This window comes from Phycodurus eques, chromosome 10, assembly GCF_024500275.1.
Source record: "Phycodurus eques isolate BA_2022a chromosome 10, UOR_Pequ_1.1, whole genome shotgun sequence".
Classification (NCBI taxonomy): domain Eukaryota; kingdom Metazoa; phylum Chordata; class Actinopteri; order Syngnathiformes; family Syngnathidae; genus Phycodurus; species Phycodurus eques.
In genome coordinates this window covers 21,476,480-21,502,127 of record NC_084534.1, presented here as the reverse complement: position 1 = coordinate 21,502,127, position 25,648 = coordinate 21,476,480, and the positions used below count along the sequence as shown (strand labels likewise).

At 40.1% G+C, this 25,648-nt stretch overlaps 2 protein-coding genes across 2 annotated transcripts; both read left to right on the top strand.

Moving 5' to 3' along the window:
- The first annotated feature begins 1,777 nt into the window (after positions 1 to 1,777).
- tkta (transketolase a) lies at positions 1,778 to 12,400 on the top strand. The gene is made up of 14 exons (XM_061688705.1): positions 1,778 to 2,097; positions 3,338 to 3,455; positions 3,533 to 3,646; positions 4,352 to 4,449; positions 5,072 to 5,263; positions 6,186 to 6,304; positions 6,392 to 6,588; positions 6,661 to 6,825; positions 8,795 to 8,951; positions 9,312 to 9,442; positions 9,550 to 9,633; positions 9,714 to 9,807; positions 10,432 to 10,554; positions 11,402 to 12,400. Exons 1-14 carry the CDS (start codon positions 1,991 to 1,993, stop codon positions 11,587 to 11,589), a joined length of 1,887 nt encoding a protein of 628 aa, XP_061544689.1. The 5' UTR covers positions 1,778 to 1,990; the 3' UTR covers positions 11,590 to 12,400.
- Positions 12,401 to 13,184: 784 nt separating this feature from the next.
- Positions 13,185 to 25,506, top strand: bicd2 (bicaudal D homolog 2 (Drosophila)). Its single transcript, XM_061687592.1, has 8 exons — positions 13,185 to 13,710; positions 16,034 to 16,246; positions 17,646 to 17,798; positions 17,985 to 18,446; positions 19,272 to 20,270; positions 22,078 to 22,229; positions 22,498 to 22,729; positions 24,416 to 25,506. The coding sequence occupies exons 1-8, from the start codon at positions 13,477 to 13,479 to the stop codon at positions 24,416 to 24,418; spliced, it is 2,448 nt and encodes an 815-aa protein (XP_061543576.1). The 5' UTR covers positions 13,185 to 13,476; the 3' UTR covers positions 24,419 to 25,506.
- The last annotated feature ends 142 nt before the right edge of the window (positions 25,507 to 25,648 follow it).

The following is a 25,648-nucleotide window of genomic DNA, read 5'->3' as shown; positions in this document are numbered from 1 at the left end:
GGTTTCAAAACTGCAAAATCCCCCTTAAAGTATGAAAGTAAAAATGAAGTTTTATGATCAGTTACATAAAATATCTATTTTAATAACTGCAGATTAGACAAAGAAACTTCTGCACACAAAGTAGTTTTCCTGTTTTATTAACTTGCATACTGCTCGTAATGTAAAGTAAAAAAAAAAAAAAAAAAAATCACTGTACACACTATCAAAACGTGTTTGCGTAGCTTTGCTAATGTTGCAAATTGAGTAACAAAAAACGCTGAATTAGCTACTGATAACTGAGAAAATAAAAATAGCCTGTATGTGTTTTTATTTAGACTGACACAAAACACCACTTATTTTCCACAAATCAGTCTTGTAGCTGACAAGTGAGAAATCTAAATTAGGCCATAGATGGGGAATATGTTTCTTCTCAGAATCTGTTGCATCATTGTTCTTAATGCTTCGAGGTTCACATTCTTCACTGTTGTCCCTGTTTTTCTTCACTGTTGTCGTCCCCCCCCCCCCCCCGCCTTATATGTAAGTCCACATGACCTCAATCAATCAGTCATTTGCAATCTCAACCTGATTATCTCTTTTTTTTCCTTCTTTTTGGAGGTTGAAAAAAGTAAGGAGCTTTTTTTTTTGACAAAGTAAGGAGTAGAAAGTACAGACATCTGTATTCAAATAGGGACTAAAAGTAAGAAGTTATCTGTAAAATAAATGAAGTACAGATCTACTTAAGTAGAGTAACGAAGTAATTGTACTTTCCTATATAACAGTCACGAAACGAATAAACCCTGGCTGTAATTCCTATTGTATGTGTGGGGGGGATTACTAAATGTTCTCATTGATTGTTTTATTATAAAGGCATAATCATAAAAGCTGTAATTTTCAAAATACTTCTCTGTAATTATTTGGTCTATATTGTATTCCTTCTTGCCTGTCCAGTAGATGCAAACGCTAAGGTTCTGTGCACGATCAAGATTTATCCTCTTGATGGCAGGCCAACACAGTTAATCTAGTGTGGATGCACGTTAGATGCAAAGATTGCACGACAACCACGCATCAGCGCTCTAGCACACATGCCGAGGGATTAGAATTTGGGTTAAGCATTTGTATTCGTCTCTCACGTGACAAAAAACAAAGCCATTGTTGCTATTGCAAATTGTGGTAGCGTGGTTTTTCCACTTACTGCATTTTGTTCAATCAGAAACACAAATTTAAGTGATTAAAATAGCTTTCTGGATGTCCACATTTCATAACTACTTGTACTACTTGTTCTCATGGTCCTTAAGGTGTGGCTGCCTGGAGGGAACATCTCAGGAAAGAACACTGTGTCCTCCTCAGTTCAGGGTGTCTTCAGCATCACTGAGCATCATGATGTTGGGCGGAGGAAAAAATGAGCGTGAAGGTTCTTCTGAGCTTTTGAGGAAGTTACTAAACACTTTCTTTACACTTTTTGCTAATGTTTATTCATTGCCTATTTCACATTTTTGTTGAGTTTAAATTCTAAAATGTGTACAGTTGCGCATAGTAATCATTCAGGTGGGATTAAATAACAAAAGGTAATAAACCACCACATTTAAATTATGTGTTTTGACAGAAAAGTCAAAGGGAATTAGGATCTAAATGTTCAGCCCCACCGCTTCCCCGCTTATATGCTCATACACACGCACTGCTGCGACATACCTCTGTCACCCTGTTCCTCCCTAGCCAATGAAATGTGTGCAATGCAATTTTAGCTGTGTACGTCACTCTGTTGCCCCTCCTCTGCGCCTAATGATGCGTGCGTGTCGGTTTGTGTGATTTTTGCCAGTGTGTATGTAGTGTGTTCTTGCACATCTATGCGTCTGCATACCTGATAGGATCAATCAGGACTCCCCTACATTGTCTTTCTGTCTGTCCCTACCGCCATCTTTTGCACCTTTTCAGGTTCCGTCACCTTTGCCCCGTCCTCACACTTTCACACGTTTACCAGCAAAGGATTGTTGGAGCTCAACATTTTGCCTTCATGGAGGATTACCACAAACCTGACCAACAGACAGTGCAGGCGTTGAGGAACATCGCCAATCGCCTCAGGATCAACTCCATCAAGGCGACGACGGCGGCTGGCGCGGGGTGAGTGGATTCTTCACATTTGAATGTATAAACACCTGTGCTTCTACAGTGTTCAAGCACAATGTCATGAAATCTTTGCCAGCTTGATATTTCGCCAAAGGCAACATTCACTCCAATTTATGTGCTGTACATACATTTTGGACACACCGAGGTGAATTTGATGCGAAGGGCCTGAAAAAGACCATGTCCTGCCTTTGTTCTACTCCTTCACTGACACAATCTTCTCAATCCCAGATGTTCTCTCATATTCTCTCTTTACTAAAAAAAAAATATTCAGCATAGCATTTGCAACGACTAATCCTTCTTGACTGCATATTTTAGACTATTAAATATACTTGCTTTTGCAGTATAGTGCACAATATACAGTACATGCATGTATACAAAGTATTGCTTAAAAATACGCCTGATAGAACTATAAGAGTAAATACATAAAATATTTACAGTTGATTTTCTCATTTTTTCAGTTTCATTATTTTTAAACAGTATTACAAAATTACATTTCAAAATTAAGAAAACCTCTTCCATTGATTTATTTAATGATGCACTCTATATAAAAAGCTACATTTGACGTTCCGTTTTTTAATTATCGAACTGAAGTAAAGAAAACACTTGACCTTTTATTGCAAAGGGCCAAGCATAACACCTAACAAAGAAAAAAACTGAACAAAGCTTTACTTGACCATAAATAGTCTACCTGCTATTTACAGTTTGTACATTTCCTCTATCAAGTTATTCCTCAAGCAATAAAATACTCAAATAGAGTTTTTGTACTGCAAATACACATGCATTATGCATGACTGTAGTGTGCCAGACATATAGTACAATGTAGTATACAGCCCTCAAGACGCCATTAGGCTTGATGGTGGTCTTTGTGTCAAAACAGCAGTTCGTCTTTTCAGTTTCTACTGTACAGCATTTACATTCTAGTTTCATTTTTCCTTAATCCACATATTAGACACTCAAATAATTATTAAAAGGCCTACACTGTGCAATCACCTGTTTTCCTTGTTTGTAATTAATTCATATCAAGTTAATACAAATAGACAGTGCAGTTACAATGAAACTCTTCATCTGGTTTCTATGCCACTTATTGCATATAACATAATATGCACCATGTTTTAATGGGAACCTGAATTTCTTGTTTGAGCATCTTTGTAAGATTTTTGGCAAGTCCATCGCATGCTTGTGCACTTGTGACACCAGGATGAAAGCCGCCCTCTCTCCTCCTTTCTCCCCCCAGACACCCCACATCATGCTGCAACGTGGCGGAAATCATGTCTGTGCTTTTCTTCCACACCATGAAGTACCGCCCCGAGGATCCACGAAACTTCCACAGCGATCGCTTCCTTATGTCCAAGGTGCGAGCCTGGCGGTCGAACGGAGGAAAATTTACAAATAAGATCCAATACTGATTTCCCTATTTTCTCTATCCTAGGCTCAATCTGCGCCTGCCTTGTACTCCATCTGGGTTGAAACAGGATTCCTAAAGGAGAGCGAGTTGCTCAGTATGTGCCAGGTTGACTCTTCCCTGGAGGGCCACCTTGTCCCTGTAAGGAGACATCAAGTGCTCCGGAACTCAGCCAACCGGCCACAAATTAATATACAGTGTATAGAAAGTCGACACGCCCCTTTTCAAATGCCAGATCTTTTGTGATTCAAAAAAATTAAACCAAGATAAATCATTTAAAAAATTATTTCCACCATTAATGCGACTTATAACCTCTACAACGCAATGGATTTTTTCTTTATCTTTGGGAGTAATTACAAATAAACAACTGAGATAATCTGGTTGCACAAGTGTCCACACCCTCTTTTTAACTAAGATGCGGGTGTTTTCGGAATTAACGATTCACATTCAAACTCATGTTAAAGAGGAGTCGGCACCCAATTGCCACCATTTAAAGAGCCTCTGATTAACCCTAAATAAAGATGTTATAGTAGGGTTTTCCTGACATTCTGTTTTGCTTTCAAACAGAAGAAAGCAGGTTTTGTGCACTGATTGACTGCCACAAAATCTCGTGGGGGGAATTATGAACAGTTTGAAATAACTTGCCAGAAAGCAAAATAAAAATGTAGGAAAAGCCTCTCGAAAATATGAAAGCAAAATCATAAGTGTTGTACAAGTTATAGATCACATTAATGGTGGATTTTTATTTCCTCTCGGCTACATTTTTTATACCACAAAAACCTGGCATCTGAACAGGGGTGTGTAGACATTTTTTATCAAATGGATTTGTGTGATGTTTCATTTCAGAAGCAGCAATTTGTGGATGTAACCACTGGCTATTTGGGACAGGGGCTCGGTGTGGCCTGTGGAATGGCATACACAGGGAAATACTTTGACAAAGCCAGGTAATCCCTCACAAGCATGAACAGCTACATTAAAAAAAAAAAAAAAAAAAAAAAAAGTCTCAATCTTCAGATTTGTGCAGATGTGCACACACAAGATAAATGATTTAATGTGGTCTATATCATGCCTTCTTAGGAGCAATTTTCGGATAGTCCACACAGTTGACGTGCGCTGTGGCTACATGCTCTGCTCTCCTGATTTTTCTGCTCTAATAATCACAAACCCAGCAGTTGCATCTCACATCTTTCCCTAGCAGATTTCCTCTCTGAAAAAACCCTGACTTTGTTCTTTCAACCATGGATTTATCCACAGTTGATTGTTCTAATTTATTGTCGCAAACCAATTCCAAGTCATTACTCATTTTACTTTTGTAACTGCATGCAAAATAGTTCTCCAAATACAATTACGAGAGTTTGAGAAAAAAATGGAAATCAAATTTGAGGTGCAGGTGTGAAATTCAACAGCAACACCTTCAGAAGCCTCAGGAAGCTTTTATAATGCCTTGCTTAGCAAGTGTGCTGTCAGATCAGGAATCAATCTAACTGGAAAAGTGTCAGATAGCATTTTCACGCTTCATGCACACAAGCGCACGCACACTAATGGTGCAACTCTTCTCCGCTGCAGCTACCGTGTTTACTGCCTGTTGGGGGATGGCGAAATGTCAGAGGGCTCTGTGTGGGAAGCCATGTCGTTCGCTTCTTACTACCAGCTTGACAACATAGTGGCCATCATGGACATCAACCGCCTGAGCCAAAGTGACTCTGCGCCTCTGCAGCATCATGCCGAGAAATACCAGAGACGCTGTGAAGCTTTCGGGTAATACTGTACAAGCCTGCTCAACCATACTTTAGATGAGCTGTAGTAATTGTAAAGTATACGTAACGGTTATTTAATAAAGTTAGAGTGTAAATCCCCAGTATAGATGCCAAGAAGTATGCGAAAAGGCTACTTTATCAAATGTATGTCAAATGCACATATGTTTTTTTAGTTTTTTAGCATAAGCCAATCATACATGAGGAGGCATATTCAGTTAAACTTCACACCTTACTGTAGGGCAGTAGAGCTACAGTATGTGATTACTCCGAGCCAATAATCATTGAATTTAATTTAAAAAGTATACTGTACTGGAATCGCAATGGAGTTGCTAATGTAAAAAAGTAATTTACTTGTGCTTACAATTCATTATTTCCAGGTTCTGTGAAGGGTTAGGCTTATAGTACATACTTCTGTATGTTTCCTTGAATACATTTAGTATATCTGTGACCATTCTATAAAGTAAACCATAAGCCGATGTAATTAATACTTTTTACAATTATTCTCAAAGCATTGAATTGATCGAAACTGGACTGTTGTGGTTGTCTAAGAAGATATTTCGCTTCTCATCCAAACAGGCTTGATCAGTTCATTCACATAGGTTAGATAGGGTAGCGCTAGCCTGAGTGTTGGTGTGCAGTATTCTAGAGAGGGAAGACAGGTGGTTTGAAAGATTATTGTAGTATGTATATGTACTGTATATGTAAATGTAAAAAAAAAAAAAAAAAGAAGCCATGAATCTTTTTTTGTGGCAGATCAAAACATCTGCCTTCTACTGAGTCACAATGTAGTTCTTTTGTGCGCATATGTATGCGTCTTTGTATACTTTTGATAACCAAATTCCTCATGTGAAGTACTGTGTGTGTGTGTGTGTGTGTGTGTGTGTGTGTGTGTGTCTCTGTCTGTGTGTGTAATGTGTATACAGCTGGCATGCCATCATTGTGGATGGACACAGTGTGGAGGAGCTGTGCAAGGCTCTGAGCCAGCCACGCCATCAGCCCACAGCTATCATTGCCAAAACCATCAAGGGCAAAGGCATTCCAGGTAACTATCAGTCACTGAAAATATCTAGTAAAGCCCTGTCTGTAACATCTATCTAATGCAATAATGTAATGTTGTTTGTGTCTTAAGCTGCAGAAGATAAGATTGGCTGGCACTCCAAAACTCTGCCTAAAGACATGGCCGAGATGGTCATGAAGGATTTGCAGAGTCGGATCATGAACACCAGCAAGCACCTGTACCCCCCTACTCCCGTAGAGGACTCACCCCCAGTGAGCCTGAGGAACATCCGCATGGCCAGCGCACCCACCTACAAACCTGGAGAAAAGGTTGTTCTCACACAGTCTGCGGAGACCACACAAGGCAGATACCTGTAATACTGGCATGACTTCCTCTCACAGATTGCCACGCGTAAGGCCTATGGGATGGCGATCACCAAGTTAGGCCGCTACAACGAGCGCGTTGTTGCTCTTGATGGAGACACAAACAACCTCACCTACTCAGAGATCTTCAAGAATGAGCATCCCAATCGTTTTGTGGAGTGCTACATTGCCCAGCAGAATATGGTAGGATGTCTCAGGAACCTCCACTGTTAAGATCAATTACGGTCACCAATGTATATTATGACAACATGACACAGTTTCCAGTTTTTCATTAACTTCATCATTCGGTTTTGTTGCCTCGTAATGAACTACCACTTAAGTTGCCAAACAAGGTGCCTCGATTGGTCAACTATTCTCTTTTTTTTTTTTTTACTTTTTTTGTGAATGAATGGTTTTGTTTGAATCATCTATGATTATACATTTGACAGCTGGTCAAATGTGGTAGTAAATTATATATGAGTTGTCAGCCTATTATGTAAGGGCGGGTAAAGAGATGTCCCATTTGCTTTATTGTGGTCACTGTCGGCAGCACCAGTGATCAGATTCATCCTCGACATGCGTCATTATGAGCTCATGAATATTATTATGACGATGATCATTGTAGAAGAACAGCTATTTAAATGGCATTGCTGTTGTGTCGCCAAGTGCAGACGACTCCAATCTAGGTCAGGCATGTGTGTGATGGTAAGCAGTCACGGCAAGTGAAATATTAATTAGATGGGAGGGTGGAGCCATCTGGCTGATGCAAAGTCAAAACTTGAAGGGCAGATCTGGTAAGATGCATATAATAACCTTTAAATTATTGCTAAGAGTAATTGGTATTTGATTAAAACTGTTGTTAAATACTGTTGTTAAAAACATTTAACTCCTAAAATCATACAAACCTCAGATCAGCTGAAAGTATTGTATTATTGTGTAGCAAGTTAGAGCTTAGGTTGATATTTGTATGTATAATTTATCTAACTCACCACCCCCAAAATGTATATATTAATACATATTACATTTTTATTTTTGCTTAAGTAGCTTAAAAGGTAATCGTTATTATTATTATTATCATCAATCACATTGTTCCTCTTCCTTATAGTGACTGGGTGCTGTCCATTTATGGGGCGCCATTTGTAAAAGCGGCTCGTGTTGAATTTAACAGGTCATATTTAGCTTCAAACAATGTTTAAAAAATTGGTGTGAATTTTTGAGAGTCACTTTTTTGGACATTTGTTTGTCAAGTTACAAATATCAAAATGTACACCTAAACGTTAATTTTAAATCAAAATATTTCGAGGGAAACTATATATTTAGCTTCTATGCGAATTCAAACTGCCGATAACCAGAGCTACCAAAATAAAAGCTTAAGGAAGTAAGAGTGTGTTTATAGTGTTAAATCACAAGTAAAGTTAGTTTTTTTTTAAACATTGTTAGAAGCTAAATGTGAAAATATGCTGCTATTGTTTTTGCGTGAGCCGCTTTACAAATGGCACCCCACATCCATTTAGTTTAGCAGTTACTGTATGTTACCATTAGAGCGTCTGCCTCACAGTTCTGAGGGTTCCCGGTTTCCTACCACGTCACCAAAAACATGCATGGTAGGTTGACTGAAGTCTCTAAATTGCCCGTAGGTGTGAATATGAGTGCGAATGGTTGTTTGTTTATATGTGCCCTGCGATTGGCTGGCAACCAGTTCAGGGTGTACCCTGCCACATGCCCAATGATAGCTGGGATAGGCTCCAGCACTCCTGCGACCCTTGTGAGGATAAGCGGCTCAGAAAATGGATGGATGTTACAAATATGTTATCAATAATGGTTCCTTGCTCTATAAAGAATATTTTCCCTTTTACTTATCTTGAAAACAAATATAATATTGGTGTGTTTCAAAATCGTTTTAATGATATTAAATATTAATTGAGACAAACTATTCTTTTTAACTAAACTCCTAAAAACAAGGTAAACGTAGCTTGATTCTGGGGCTGGAATGGATTAATTCTAGTTCCATTTGTTTTGTCTTCGTCTTTATATTTCGGTTCCCAAACATTTTCGGTTCGCGAAAAGATACTTGGAATGAATTAAAGTTTTTGAACCGAGGTTCCACTGTACTATTTTTGTCTGTCAAATGATTTTCCCCCAAAGTTAGAGTATATATCCTTTCCTTTCCTAGGTTAGTGTTGCCATGGGATGTACCACTCGTGAGAGGAACGTTGTGTTTGCCAGCACCCTGGCATCCTTTTTCACACGTGCCTATGACCAGCTCCGCATGGCAGCCATATTAGATAGCAACATCAATCTATGTGGCTCCCACTGCGGCCTGTCCACTGGTTAGTAAGAAGTCCCAACCTCTCAAAGAAAATAACCCTCATGAACTTTAATTTCTTTAAATCTGAGCACCTCACTCCTCTTGATTTTTGTGTGAGTGCCGTTCTTGTAGTTTTCTCCTTCATCCTCTAATCGTGTCCAATTCCCCACTAGTCCTCACTCCTCCCCTCTTCCTCCCTTCCTGTCTGCCCTGGAAGCCGTCTGCAAGGAACCTAGTGTTCCTCTTTTAGCGCAGGTACACCTCATGCATGCAACGTCGAGTATGTCTCCTGCATGCAGCTTCTCACCTGCCCAGACTATAACGTGTAGGATTATCTGCCATATTCAAACAATTATCACAGAGTTTAATGGATATATTACAGGAGAGGAAGGGCCCTCCTTGATGGGGTTGGAGGACATGGCTATGTTCAGGGCCCTCCCTAGAACAACAATCTTCTATCCCAGCGATGCAGTTTCTGCAGAGAAAGCTGTGGAACTGGCTGCATCCACAAAGGTAAAACGAGTGTGCTTTGCATAAAAATAGTTATGTTTTTTTTTCTTTTTTTTTTGGGGGGGGGGGGATACATTTATTTGGCTGTCCTTCTGTTCTGCTTCCCAAAGGGTGTTTGCTATATCCGAACCAGCCGCCAAGACAACGCTGTCATCTACAACAGCAATGAAGATTTCCATGTTGGACAGGCTAAGGTAGGAATTTCTCCACTGACGCTGATGTGCCGGTTTTATGGGTGTACAGTAAATTAGCATGCATGCTTCCCTTTTGCCAGGTGGTGTACCAGAGCAAAGAGGATCAGGTGACTGTGGTGGCTGCTGGAGTGACACTGCATGAAGCGCTGGCTGCAGCTGAACACCTAAAGAAAGGTAATGTCAAACAAGAATTTACAGTGAGTACGATCTTTCATTTAACTGAACATATCATCTCTTATATGAGGTGTGCTGTATCATGCCAAGAGCTGCGTCTTATATCTCAACCTTCTAATGTAGAGTGGATGAGTGGTTAGCATATCTGCCTCACATTTCTAATGTTCAGAGATTGAATCTCAACTCTGGTCTTCCTGTGGGGAGTTTGAATGTTCTCCAAAAACATGTTAGGTTCATTGGCGTGAGTGTGTGAGTGTGAATAGTCGTTTGTCTAAATGTGCACTGCGATTGGCTGGTGACCAGTTCAGGGTGTACCTTGTCTCCTGCCCAAAGTCAGGATAGGCTCCAGCTCACCTACGACCTTAGTGAGGATAAGCACTATTGAAATGGGATGGATGGATAATGTAGAATAAGGTAGCCAACATATAATAACAGGCAGTAGTATGACCACAGTAATACAAATAAATATTAAAATAAATACATTTCTGACAAACTTTTTTCCCCCTATAGTAATGTAACTAGTGTTGTGTACAGTCAGTGTTTATCTGGTATTTGTGAGTCTAAAAACTTGGAATTTAAAGAAATAAAAAAATAAATTTTGCTTATCGAACCTTGATGTTGCAGAGAGGATATATGTGCGAGTTATCGACCCGTTCACAATCAAACCTCTTGACGCCAAGACCATCATTGACCACACGCGTGCTACCAGGGGAAGAATCCTCACTGTGGAGGACCATTACTATGAAGGTAGGTAATGTTGCTGGTAATATTTTGCATATTGCATGACAGCGACCAGGCTTTCAGCAAAAAGCATCTCGATGTGGATGCATCTGTGCAGCTGGTGCGTTTTCGTGTTGGACCGCATCATCATGTGTGCTGTGGTGGCACGTTCTCATTGGCTTAAAGAAAAAAAGGACACAATGCGGTGGAGTTTGCTTATTGGGTGGCTCTAGAGCGCCCTCATTGCAGACAAGGTATCATGGAGCTTTTCCAAAATGTGGAAGTCAACTAGGCAGTGCGCTGTCACATTGCCTTAACTGAGCATGTGCCCGTGGGGTACTTTGTGACCTAGATAGCACAGGCAGCCATGCCCTTGGTTTACCAAGGCAGTGGGGATGGGTGATGGCACAGACGTGACTGGACAATACTGACTGGCTCGTCTATTAATTTTACATCCAAGCCAAGTAGACCGCACAAAAAAACCTCCAAAATGAATGCAATTTAAAACAAATTATTTGTAATAAAATAATAATTCATGATTATTCTTTTATTTCATAATCGTCGTCATAACTAATGAATCCAGTAAAATAATAACATTAAATATAGTAAAATATATAATGCAGTAACTCAATTAGTTTTCTTATTGAATGAGAAAATTACAAAATACAACGAATCAATACATTTCAACTAACCAATTTTAGAGGAATAAACAGAAATAAATTATGGCAGGAGTCTTGAAATTGAGGACTTTTAATAATATAAATGCTTGGTGGGCCGGGGTAAAGACCGGAGCGGGCCACATGTGCACCTGTGGGCTATATTTCCCCCCCTCTCCCCTGACATTTCTTTTATGTGATATATTTTTGTCTCACAGGTGGCCTGGGGGAGGCCGTGTGCTCGGCAGTCGTCAACGAGAGTGGCTTCAATCTCCATCGTCTAGCCGTGTCGCACGTGCCGCGTAGCGGCAAACCGCAAGAGCTTCTCAAGATCTATGGCATCGACCGTGATGCCATCACCCAGGCCGTACGCAAGATGCTCAGCACCTCCACCAATGCCAAGTAAATCCCTTCCCTTGGCCCACCGTTTTTCTCACCAAACCTATCAACAGTCAAGTGAGTCACATGACACCCAGCTCTCTCCTTTTCTTCCCTGTGAATCCCCGTAAGTGTTTCAAGTATTGTGATTTTGTGATTTTCTCTTCTTCCAAGCACCCATCACACCAAAAGCAAACACTAATACAACACACACGCACGTGCACACACTAATATACATATCGCATCTTGTCCAAGTGTGGCCATCAGCAACACACACTTTTTACATGTTCAACAAAAATACATTGTGATGCTTCCATATGTTTTTGAAATGCTTTTTTAGTCACATCATTAAGTCATGTTTTTATATATTATTCCAAATGTAGCTCTTGATGCCAGGTGGGTGGTTAGTATTAAAGTAGTTGTTATGACAACAGTGTCAGAACGAAACAAGGTGTGAGTTGTTGTGTGTAGTAGTGGAGAAAAAAATACAAAAAACAAGTGTAGATTGGTTAAATTGTTGCATTAAAAAAAAACCCAGGTCATACCCTTAGATGATTCAAATGTTGAATTGGTTCTTCTCAGCATTGCGTTTTGTTGTTTTCACCTCCCATTCGCACCATACATCAGCCATACACTTGGACCGCACTACCGCACCGTACGTAATGACGTGGCCGTTGACTTTGTGTTTTTATATAAGGTGGGGAGGCTCCTCCCCTCCTGATGCAAAAGTTTGATTGTCACCGTGCAGGTAGAGTTAAGTCTGACTTGTGAACCTAAGAACTGTTACTTGAAGTTTTGTAAGTATCATTCTTTCATGTAATAAAGCCCTCTACATTTGACTCTTAGTGTTTTACTTTTTGTTAGCTCTGCCAAGGAGGTTATGGGACAAAACAGTAAACATCCTGATGGACTGGAATTAATTGGAGAGCAAATAGTAGATAATAGAGAGATATAATAATAGAAGTAAACAGAATTATTTTATACAACTACAGTATTTAAAATAAACAATGTTCCTATAAAGTGAAGCTCGTAAAAGTTGAACTGAGGCAACTGGACTCTTCTTGTTTCTTGAAGATGTTTCACATTTAATCCAAAGGTTGGTAGGTCTCAATTACATTTTTTCAGATTATCATGACCTGGATGACTGAGAATTTACACAGAATTTAAGTAAATCTAATTTTTACCACATTAAGCGATAACTTGGATAACTTCAGTCGAGTGAGGCATGCAAATTCGATTGCGTGAAATTTGTAATATTTAACCTAAAATATTTACGACATAAATTCAAGAGATTTCATAGATTCAGTTAAAATACTCGTCCATATTCATGGGATAGAAAACATCTGAATGTTTGACTGCGCTAATAACACGACTCTTGTGAGGAAGAGTAATGACATTCTGAAAGAAAATTGGTATTCAAAAATGTTTGAAATGTCTAAAAGCGTTGTAGTTTTCGTTTTGTGCCTGTAGATGGCAGTGTCACGTTGAATTGAGCGCATGTATCCTCGATTCTGTCAGAGCCCGCGCAATGCATTTCGGTATGTGTGGTTCATTTGACAAGTGAAGCGGACGGACTAATGCGATACTTAAACTACATTTCCCTTTCCACTAAATTGAATGTCATGCAGGGGCATTTTTTTTCCACTCGATTATCTCCACTCAAGTTTCGTCTGTCAGCTTCAAGAATAGAGCGACCCAAGAAAAGTCACCGACAATGGCATTAGTGTCGACGAGTGCGAGCCTTCGGGATGTGTAACGAAGCGAATAAAGCACACTGAAGCTGTGTGAGTTCCAACAATGCGCTTCAAAGGGAAGAGGGCAGTGGTTTGAAGTCCTGCTCGCTTTTCTTCGCTGCTCCTGCTAGCCAGGGCTGGGTCCCGTTACCGCTGGGAGGCTGCGGTTCGCCAGCATTTCCATGGCGGACCAGGAATATCCCGAAGCGGTACTGGTGACCGAGGCCGGGCCCCAGTGGCTCCGAGTCGAGGTGGAACGACTCTCCCGGGAGCTGCGAGAAACGACGCAGGAAAAGATCCAGGCGGCGGAATATGGACTGGTGGTGCTGGAGGAGAAACAACAGCTCAAGCAGCGATTTGATGAGCTGGAAAGCGAGCATGAGGCTGTCCGACAGGAGCTGGATCAGCTCAAAGAGGTAGTAAAAGGTCACCCTTGAAACATAGTCAGTCGAAGGTCACTTACAAACAACATACAGACTTTAATCAGAATGTTACGTAAAAGCAAGCTAAAAAGAAAAGCCTAGCTTTGTCTTGAATTATTCAGGTTTTCCTTCTATGATTAAATTCACTCGCGGCTACACCTGCGCGGTCTCATGAGATGAAATACAAGAGCTCAGTTTTATTTGCAAAAAAACCCCATCTGCCTTTCAAAAGATAATGTCCTTTTTTTTTATACACAAAATGGTACAACTTGTTTATTGTGGTCGTAGTTTGCAGTGCTCCAACTGCTCTGCATCCTACTAATGATTATTATTAAATATTTTGACATTGACATGTCTCGCAATTGTGATGAAAATATGTTATATTAATGACATTGTTAAAAAACAAACGTTTCTTGAATATGACCTAAGTTTTGCTCAGCTATAACACTTTTGAGTAACTTTTCTGTCCTGACATTTTAAATATCTTGCCACACATTTCACTTAAATGTAGCCTTTTAACACAAGGTATTTCAGTTATGTGGTGTCACAGTCTGAACACTAGGGGACACTCTGTAAAAGGAGTACATACAGTCGATAAGAGTTGAAGAAGAAATAAGCGCAAAAGAACATAGAATCTGGTGAATATCCAAGTAGGAATACAGACACCATATTACCTGTGTGTTAACTACAAAATAAAGAGTGTAAAAATATACAAGACTAGTTCTTGACAACACCACAAGTTGTAAAATAAAAGTGAAAAGACAACTGAAATAATACTTAATCCCACCAGGGCTTACTTCCAGCTAAAAAAATTGTGTTATCCGTGTTTACCATAAAGTATCTCCCCATAGCTTACATGGCTCCTACTCCCCCTGCCTGGAAGTTAGTTGTCAGGTTGGTAAAAAGGTATCGATGTGTTCGTATTAGAGCATTTTTTGAGTACGAGTCAAGAGTACCATATAGGTGCACCCCTAATGTTAATGCCAATCACAATCACAACAAAATTGTCATATTTCTATATTTCCATGTGTGTCAGTACCATCTATCCATCCATTTTCTATACCGTTTATCCTGATTTGGGTCAAGGTTGAGCTGAACCCTACCCCAGCTGACTTTGGGAGAGGTGGGGTCAGACCTGAATTTGTCCCCACTTGCTAATCAATCACGGCACGTATGAGAAACACAACCATCCACACTCACATTAGAGGCTTCACTCAACCTACCATGCGTGTTTTTGGAATGTGGGAGGAATCCAGATGCCCTGGAGAAAACCCACCCAAGCACGGGGGGAACATGCAAACTCCACACAGATAGTCCAGAGCCGATATTCAAACCCTGAACCTCAGAACTGTGAGGAAGAGTGCTAACCACTCAACCACCATGCTACCTCTGTCAATTCATTGGGAAATTATTTAAAATGACAGAACATTAGTTATATTGAATCTCTTCGGATTGTGCAGGTGTAGAAAATATCCAGTGATTCTGAAATGTTTCTGATTAACCATCATACTTGAGTTACGTTTGTCGGCAGCTTTTTGGCGTATGATGGAATAATTTCTTCATTATGAAAGAGAGAAACGTGTCTTGTCACATGTCCGGACTTGTTCTTCACGGTATGCTCTGCCGTGTTCTTCTTTCATGGCTGCCTCTGTGGCAAACGTGAAATACAAACAGTATCACATCACACAGAAAGACAACAGTCCAACTTGAGTACAGACCCTGCACAAATTCCTCCAATACATTTTGTACAACTCCCACATCCTGCATGACCACAGATACCTCCCCACCCCCAGCCACTTCCCTTTGCAGGGTATGCAGTAGATTCTATTTGGCATTTTACCCAGTGTTTAGTACAAAAAATATTGATTCCGACGTATAAATTATGACCTCTTTTCAATAGTATGTTGATGGTAGGTAATGATCACCCATATGAAGTCTTTTGTGGGGTAAATCATGGTCAGCTGACTCTCAGTATTAGGTCATTCTTAGGAAGGTCTCATGATTATGATGACCTACTTCCTTTCCCAGCAAGAATGCCGTCAGATCTGGAGCCATGATTGACCAATTCAGTGGTTAGATTATATATATATATATTTTTTTTTTTTAATGTCAGAACAGTTTTAATTGTTGTCTTCATAGCAGGCAATTCATATCAACGCTAAGTGTATTTGCAATTCTGGTGTGTTCCAGTTTTAGTTGATGCTGCCTCCAAAGAGATAATTCTGCTTCATGAAAATAAATGACTTGGAAAACTGGCTGCTTGCGTGTTTTTCTGTCCCTGTTTGTTGCTATGTTTATCTATCCTTTCTGTCCTTAGGCCTTCGGGCAAGTGCACTCAGCCCACAGGAAGGTGGCAGCAGACGGAGAGAGCAGGGAGGAATCGTTGATCCTGGAGTCGGCCAGTAAAGAGGCGCAGTACCAACAGAAGGTTCTGGAGATGCAGAATGACCTTCGCCAGGCCAAAGTCTCAATTGCCAGTGTGCAAGCTGAGAATGAGCGCCTGTCACACATCGCTTTGGAAATGAGAGAGGTGAATGCGATGAAAGTACCGTCAAACGCAGAGTATTCCGAGACACTAGTTGACCTCATTTATTTGAGTTTATAAAAACAAATCTCTTAGGAATTAAATAAATCCATCACAGACAAACTGTTGTTTTAACAGTACAGGCAGTAGTTTAAGGAATACTTTGTGCTGCAACGATTAATCGGATAACTCGAATAATTTGATTACAAAGACAGGTTAAAGCAAAATCTCTGCCTGAGCGTTTTGCAGATTTTTTTACACGAGGACTAAAGGTAATGCATTCACATGTACCACTCTGTAGAAATAAGTCGGCACCATAGCAGCGAGTCAGGAGGAAAGAGTCTGAAAAAACATAGAATGTCCAAAGTTTGGGATCATTTAACACTTAAAAAGTAAGATAAACTGCAATATGTACCACAAAAGCACATCTACGATTGTCAGCACAAAGTGACATTACGCAATGTTTTGTTAGGCTACGTTAGGTCATTAAATATTGCCTACCATTGCTTGTTAGAATGTACAGTAGTGTATTGGCCTCACAAGTGGTCAAGGATAGACATAGTCGCTGGTACACTTTCAATTGCTTTATTGAATAAATAGAAAACAAACTTGTAATAAGTATACACAAGCTGCCGATGGCTAAAACTCATGCAGAGTTACTCAGACGTGTTAGCCTGTTAACAGCCAGCCAACTCTACACTCTCATTCTCTGATGCCCACGTCACTCACCGGGCCAGAGCCGCCTTTTAAAGCCATACACACACAAAGGCATAATACTACAGTAGAACGTGAGGATGGCGACCCCAAGTAGATTTTAAAAAAGTAAAAAAAAACTGCATCTTATATGCATGTAATTGTTTAATAATACTAAATCTATTTTTATCCAATTGCTTAATCGATGGGATAATTAGTAGAATACTCAATTTTAAATATTCAAGGGCTGTAGTTCTAATTTTAACATTCATAACTTGCATACAAGTGTAGAAGAAAGTTAATATCTGTTAGCAGTATTCATTTTGATTAACAAATGATGATGTGTATGGTAAAGCTGGAGTCTCACTGCTTTAAAATGTGAGTCTGCTTAGCTGCACATAACTTCTGGTATATTTCTTTTATTGTTTTTTTTTCTCCTCTTAACTTTTATTGTGGAGGATGCTCCATCTTTTGGAATAAACCTTAAAAAGAAGCGACAAACCACACAAAGTTAATCCTTAGATGCTTGCTGAACTGAGCTCTAGTGAGTTATGCTGAGTAGTCTCATGATGTCATGTTTTGTGTAAGAGCCTCTTTTTTTTTTTTAAACATTCAAATTTTTGCCACACGACTGGATTCTTCCACTGTGTTTCAAGTGATGCATAGTGAATGTCCCATATTTCCTCCTATTTTTACTTTTTCCAATGAGTAGACTTCTGACCAGGTGGAGCTGCAGCGCAGTCAGCTGCGCGATGACATTCGAGAGTATAAGGTGCGGGAAGCCCGCCTGCTGCAGGATTACAGTGAACTGGAAGAGGAGAACATCTCTCTGCAGAAACAAGTATCTGCGCTGAGACAGAACCAGGTGCGACAAAGTGGTTGCAGTGACTGTGAAAAATACACGCAATTGCATTATTCAGAGCATAAGCATATACATCATTGTGTAAGAAGGCTGCAAATCTTATAAACAGTTAGCTCTCCTATGTTTTTTTGCTTTTGGTTTCAACACAATTCTTTACAGTCTTATGTGTACGTCTTATTACCCATTTAGGTGGAATTTGAAGGCCTCAAGTATGAGATTCGCCGTCTAGAGGAGGACTCCCAGTGCCTAAACAGCCAGCTGGAGGATGCTATGCGGCTGAGGGAGATCGCTGAGCGCCAGCTAACCGAGGCCTTAGAAACGATTAAAACTGAACGCGAACAGAAGGCCACCCTGCGCAAGGAGCTCTCGCACTTCGTGACCATCGGAGGCTCCGTGTACAATGGCTTGTTTAATATCTCATTTGATAACCTTAAACTCCATGACGATCCCGCTGCAATCTCCGATCTGGACAACGATGACCTGATCCGAGGCTTTGAGAATGGCTTGATCAAGGCAGGTGAAGGTGACAAAGACAATGACTCTGTGGCAGGGCAGAGAGGAGACTTCAAGCCTGCTCCGAGCCTGGTGGATGACCTCCTGAGTGAGCTCAACATCTCTGAGATTCAGAAGCTGAAACAACAGCTTGGACAGGTAGGAGATTCATAAAATAGTACCTCCTTTTACATAACCTGTCAATAACCTGCCTTCAGAGCCATCGGAGGACGACATTTGTGTACAGTGAATTCCAGAAAGCGGGACAGGGGTGTGAAGTATCCCACTTGACACTTTATTTTCCCGTCCTGTTATGCTGAAAGGAATGTCTCTGCTCAACATAGAGTATATGTACACTGACACCATCACACATCTTGTAGTATGATTTCAAGATGCTCTGTCAAAGCACACACAGCTACACATTGAGTCGTAATAAATATTCAAAGTTTTAGAACGGATAAAAAAAGTACATCCCCCTTTTAAAATGAATCAGTAATCCATGCCTTTATTACATCACAGATAGATTACTGTAATGCATGTTGGAGTCAGCCAGCTCTCCCTCAATTATTTCCAGTTGGTTCAGAGTGCTGCTGCTCGCCTCTTAAGTATATCACATAAGAGGGAGCACATAGCTCATATTCTGGCATTCCTTTGCTGGCTGCCTGTGCACTTTAGCCTTTTTTCAAATTTCTTAATGTTCTTGCCCACCCCCCATACCTTTCTGAGCTGCTCCATACCTACACTCCTGCGCAGTGCCTCAGGTCAGTTGACCAACTGCTTCCGGAGGTACTGAAGCTCAGAAGGGATAGGGCTTTTTCAATTGCTGGTGACAAATTTTTTAAGTATCTGTGCATTTCTGTTGTAAAAAACATTTAAATATTGTGCTTTGACAAAGGATGAGTTAAGGGTTGTATGCTTCTAACTGTATTTCATAAGAAATGTCTGAATGTCACACTACTGAAACAGCTCATAATTCTGTCTTAGGTGGAAAGGGAGAAAATGGCTCTCATCAACACTCTGCAGGAGAATCAGAAGCAGCTTGAACAGGCCTATGGGACAGTGTCTGAACAAAAGGAAACGGTTAACAGACTCACTGAAAACCTTAGCGCCATGAGGAAGCTTCAGGCCAGCAAGGAGCGCCAGTCCGCCCTTGACGGTGAAAAAGATCGAGACAGCCACGAAGACGGAGACTACTATGAGCTGGACATCAACGGGCCGGAGATCCTAAAGTGTAAATACACCGTGGCCGTGTCTGAAGCGGGCGAGCTGAGGCAGGAGCTCAAGACGCTTAGGGCACAGTACAATAATTGTCGAAGCCAGTACCAAGATGAACGAGCAAGGCTGGAGTGTGACCTCCATGAGCTCAGATCAAGGTTGGCTTCCCTGGAGAAGATTAGCCAAGCAGATAAAATGGAGATGGCCCGTCTGGAGAAGGAGCTCCGTCTGGTCAGCGAGACGGCAAGTGAATCACTCGGCAGCCTTAATGTGGCCCAAGATGAGCTTATAGCATTTAGTGAGGAGCTAGCAAATCTCTACAACCATGTTTGCATGTGCAACAATGAGACCCCCAACCGTGTCATGTTGGACTACTACAAGGAGGGCAAAGCATTGGTGAGGCGAGGGCAAGAAGCAAAAGTACGCCCGTTTTCTATACTTCTCACTAACGGAGTCATTCCCGAGGCTGACACTAAAAAGCCAGACTCGGTCGACACCGCGGTCGTCTCTGCCCCTGAGCCTCGCCCAGAGCCCATGAACATCTACAACCTGGTCGCCATCATCCGAGACCAGATCCGCCACCTTCAGCAAGCGGTGGACCGTACCACAGAGCTGTCCCGCCAGAGGCTGGCCAACCTGGAGCTGAGCACCGTGGCAGATAAGGACAAAGAGGCTTGCATGGAGGAGATCCTCAAAGTGAAGTCTCTGCTCAGCACCAAGAGAGAACAGATCGCCACGCTCCGAGCTGTGCTCAAAGCCAACAAACAGGTCAGAGGACCACACTTACTCTATTTTTGCTCACTAGATGCATTATTATGTACACAATGAGATCCACAGTGAAGAGAGGTATTAATTTAATGTTTAATATTGTGGTTATATAACCCCAATTCCAATGAAGTTGGGATGTTGTGTTAAACATAAATAAAAACAGAATGCTGCCTTCACAGATGTGTAAGTTACCCATGCCGTTGGCACTAACACAACCCCATACCATCACAGATGCTGGCTTTTGAGCTTTGCGTTCATAACAGTCCGGGTTGTTGTTTTCCTCTTTGGCCCGGAGGACACGACGTCCACAATTTCCAAAAACAATTTGAAATCTGGACTCGTCGGACCACAGAACACTTTTCCACTTTTCAACAGTCCATCTTAGATGAGCTCGCGCCCAGAGAAGCCGGCGGCGTTTCTGGTTGTTGTTGTTAAATGGCTTTTGCTTTGCATAGTAGAGTTTCAAGTTGCACTTATGGATGTAGCGCCGAACTGTATTTACTGACATTGGTTTTCTGAAGTGTTCCTGAGCCCATGTGGTGATATCCTTTACACATTGATGTCGGTTTTTGATGCAGTGCCGCCTGAGGGAACGAAGGTCACGGGCATTCAATGTTGGTTTTCGGCTTTGCCGCTAACATGTAGTGATTTCTCCAGATTCTTTTTAACCTTTTGATGATATTATGGACCGTAGATGATGAAGTCCCTAAATTCCTTGCAATTGTACGTTGAGGAGCATTGTCCTTAAACTGTTCGACTATTTTCTCACGCACTTGTTCACAATTAGGTAAACCTCGCCCCATCTTTGCTTGTGAATGCAATTCAGGGAAGCTCCTTTTATACCCAACCTGTTCCCAATTAACCTATTCACTTGTGGGATGTTCCAAACAGGTGTTTGATGAGCATTCCTCAACTTTCTCAGTCTTTTTTGCCACCCGTCCCAGCTTTTTTGGAACGTGTTGCAGGCATAAAATTAATAAAAGGTTCATGTTTATTTGCTTAAAAACAATAAAGTTGACCAGTTTGAACATTAAATATCTTGTATTTGTAGTGTATTCAATTAAATATAGGTTGAACATGATTTGCAAATCATTGTATTCTGTTTTTATTTATGTTTAACACAATGTCCCAACTTCATTGGAATTGGGGTTGTAATTTGCAATAATACAGAACTGCACTTTATTATACTGAGAACATATTTTACCCCTGTTGAGTAGCTGAATTGCATTTGCAGTGCATTTCTACGCCACTACAAACTACAACTAAATAAAACAGTATATTCTGATTCTTTGCTGTATGGGAACACTGAGCTCTTCCAAGTACTACCATAAGGACCAGCCTAGTAGGCCCAAATTTTAATAAAAAAACGAGGCAGAGGTTTTCTTCCTAAAAAGTATATTTAATATTATTGTAAGCCACTGTAACATTATGCACAGTTTTAACATTAAGATTCCACTTAAATATAAGATGACCCTACTTAACCTTAGTTCATTGACACCAAGATGCCATATGATGGCAGCAAATCTGTACCTTTGTCTAGATGAAGCTCCTCAACTCACTTCAACAAAGTTCCTTGGCACAAAAATGCAACAGAATGGCAGTAAAGCAATAGTTTTTTTGCATTGGCCTGAGCACAGAAACAGTGGATTGGTGAGTTTTTCAGAGAATAAAGTTTTCCAATGGTTCAAAGTAAAAATCCATAAATTGGTGAAGTTAAAAAATAGAGCCGTATGTATGTGAGGTGGTTTACTGTACATCATTTGGAATTGGTTAATACTGATTTGTATAAATCACGTTTATTCCTTAGACGGCTGAGGTCGCACTGGCCAACCTGAAGAGCAAATACGATAGTGAGAAGGTCATGGTGACTGAGACCATGATGAAGCTCCGCAATGAACTCAAGGTTTTAAAAGAAGACGCTGCCACCTTCTCCTCTCTCAGAGGCATGTTCGCTTCAAGGTAGAATTATATTATTTTGATGCTGTATCTGTCTTTTTTTGGAAACATAATCACACTAATAGTGAACGATGAGGCACAAAGCATTGTGGGAACTGTCTGATGTAATAGTCCTTCCATCTGGAAACTACATTTGGCTTATGGTGAGAGCATATGGTAGAACTGTAAACTAGTAAAACGGGTAAATGGCACCCCCTGCCGTCAGTGGGACGTTTTCGTTCATTTCTTCCTTTTGAGCTTGTTTCTTTTTTTCTACTCTTGTTCCTGTCAGGTGCGACGAGTATGTGACCCAGCTAGACGACATGCAGAGGCAATTGGCGGCAGCCGAGGATGAGAAGAAGACGTTGAACTCTCTGTTACGAATGGCCATCCAGCAAAAATTGGCCCTCACCCAGCGTCTGGAGGACCTGGAGTTTGACCATGAGCAAGCGCGCCGCAACACTACCACATTGGCGGCGGGGAAGAGCAAGACTAAGGGCAAGGGAGCCCCATCCAGTCATCACGTAAGTCCTGGCAATAATGCGGGGCCGCCGCTCAGGCTGGCTGCAAAATCCACCATTTTGTGCATGCGTAGCATCATCCAAAGAACAACGATCCTCCCTGACAGTCGCTAGCTATAATTTCCATGGTAATTAACAGACTGAATCTATTTTGTAGGTGTCTTTCATATGCATTTTTATAAGTAATAGACCATTAAATTGGGAACTCATGTTTGTGTTTGTCGGCTATGAAAAGGATAATTGTACTAATTGCAGCATAAAAGGACCCGCAGTACTCACATTCGTTTGAGTTACGTTAACGGCTGTTGTATTAAATCTTTGTCATGTGTTAAGATATTTTTATATATAGTTGTAAATATTTATGGACATCATGCGTAACAGATCTTCGTTTTTTTATTTAAATGGAACTAGAATATTTCCAAATGTAACAATTCTGGAAGCATACACATGTTATTCTATACCCCGAAATTTGTTTATTATTATTCAGCCCGTTTTTGCTGTCCTAATTCTACCACATTTCTCCATCGATTCAAATCATTCCAACTTCAACTAAAATTCAGGACATGCAATTTGCTATTTTCGATATTCCAAAAATTCCTTGTTATCACAGAATTCCATCTTTTCATCCGCCACAAAAAAACATTTATGTGAATGAGACATTCAACTATTAATTAACTAATTCAGCTCTTTCAGAACATTTTTTGGGGAAAAAAATTGCATTCCCAAAATTCCCACATTTCCCAAATTCCACCCTTAGTAAAATTCCCAAATTTTCACAATAACATTGCCACATTTAACAATTTTTTTACTCTTTTTCCCTCCTCCTTCAACATTTCTTGACTGATTGAAACAGTTTTAACTTCAAAATACTTTCACATCCCAACAATTCCCATGTTCCCCAATTTCGCACTTTTCACACTAAGATTCCCACATTTTAACAATAAAATTCCAACATTCAAGTGACATTTTACACTATTTATTTTTCCTTTAAAATTTCATTCTGATTCTAACAAAATATTTTCCACATTGAGAGAATTCCCACGTTCTCAATATTCCACACTTTTCACACTAAAATTCACAAATTTTCACAATAGAAATTCCACATTTTAAAGATCCCTCCTTGAACATTTCTTCACTGACTCAAACCATTCCAACTTCAAAATGTTTAGCTTATTCAGGTCTTGTTAACTATTCCCATTCACAAAATGACAAAAACTTCATAACATGAAATTCCAAACAAAGAGATATTTCACATTATTTCTTGACCGATTCAAGCCATTTCAACTTAAAACTGTCTGTTCAGCCCATTCAGGACATTCTTGGGAACGATTCGTATTGCCAAAATTTACAAATTTACAAACTAAAATGAGCAAATTAAGAAATTATTTACATATGTCCTGTCTACACGTATTGCATTGTCTAGTTCTCTATTAACAATGATTTGTTTAATCTCACATTATATTTTTACTATCTCTCCCATCTCTCCAATACATCTGTGATATGATTAAATGGTAAGAATTTGAGGGCCCTTTTGTAGCAGTGAATTGTTATTGACTCTTATCAACGCCTGCATGAAAATCACATTGCACACTTTCTTTTCTGATTGCCAATTTTGTCTCACTATCAATCAATCAATCAGCAATTGATTAAATACGATTTATTTTCCCCTTTCTATCTTTTTGTCCACAGTAAATCTCTCGTCAAGTGTCCTTGAGGAGTTTGATCAGTGTGCAGTTTCCAGACACCTGTTCTCCTGGTGTCTAATGGCGTTCCAAATCATGCATACACCGGATCATGCACAACAAGGGCCTTGTTTTAAAGTGCCAAAACTTTGTTTTGTAAACTGTTACATGCCGCATCAGCAGTCTCTACAGTCCTTCAGTCTTCCAAGAATGGAAGCCACTACGATGAATCAATGGAAGAGTCACCATTAATAATTATTTGATTATTTGCTGCCTGTGTGTGTGCGTGTTACCCCGACTGAGCACTTTGCATTTTACGTTGTCGCTTTATTTCTAAGCTAACTGTTTTTCACTTTTCTAATATTATGAAATATTTTTACAAAAAGTGCATTTTTATGTGCCAGGGTCATCATTTCTAAGTTACTCACCGACTTTTGTTATTTGTATTTATTTTATAACAAGAAGTTACATCTTCACAAACCTGAATTTTCAATCCATTGTTTGAAATAGAGATGAAACAATAGGCAATTGCTGTTAGATACCTTAACAGGAACAAAATAATATTTTCCAGTATAATAATGAACTACATAATTTAGAGTAAATTATCTCTGTAACCATGGCAGAGCAAATTATGCTCGTCATCAGTAAGGAAGAGTATTAATGCAACATTGTATTTAAGGCTGCCTAAGTTAAAGTCAGATGTTAATAGTATTCACTTTATTCACAAAAGAGTATGTCATACATTTGTGTTATACTGTGTGCGACTTTGAAAAAGCTTTTCCTTTAAAAAGTTCACCTCCGGTGCCATTTCGTGTGATGGTGTAAGTGCAATTTTTAAGATTGGATAACTCCTACCCTTGGTCATGCCAAGTGAAACTATGTTACATGGTGTTTCTCGCTTTTTCCTACTGTAGCTATATTTCATTATAGTTACAGTTATTGTTCAGTTGTGTTGAACAGTGGTGGATGGTCAAAATTTCACAAAGGCTTGTGGTAAAACACTAGCAAAAGTCATCATGACTGCAGAACTGTCAGTGCTAACAGTTGTGACTTGTAAACAAATAAAATGATCTAACTCCCACAGTTCTGATTATTTGTTTCTTTGTTATTTGAAATGAAATTTGCAAGTGATGTTTCCATCTTTGTGATACAGCAATGGGTAAAATATTGTTCAAACATCCGATATGATACTTATAATAACTTCCATTATGAGGTGTGGGGCAACGCACTCACCAGCTAC

Coding starts and splice junctions, on each gene's coding strand:
- tkta (XM_061688705.1), top strand. CDS start 1,991: ATGGAGGATTACCACAAACCTGACCAACAGACAGTGCAGGCGTTGAGG. Junction 9,443..9,549: donor AACTGGCTGCATCCACAAAG/GTAAAACGAGTG, acceptor TGCTTCCCAAAG/GGTGTTTGCTATATCCGAAC. Junction 9,808..10,431: donor AGCTGAACACCTAAAGAAAG/GTAATGTCAAAC, acceptor TTGATGTTGCAG/AGAGGATATATGTGCGAGTT.
- bicd2 (XM_061687592.1), top strand. CDS start 13,477: ATGGCGGACCAGGAATATCCCGAAGCGGTACTGGTGACCGAGGCCGGG. Junction 16,247..17,645: donor TCGCTTTGGAAATGAGAGAG/GTGAATGCGATG, acceptor TCCAATGAGTAG/ACTTCTGACCAGGTGGAGCT. Junction 18,447..19,271: donor TGAAACAACAGCTTGGACAG/GTAGGAGATTCA, acceptor ATTCTGTCTTAG/GTGGAAAGGGAGAAAATGGC.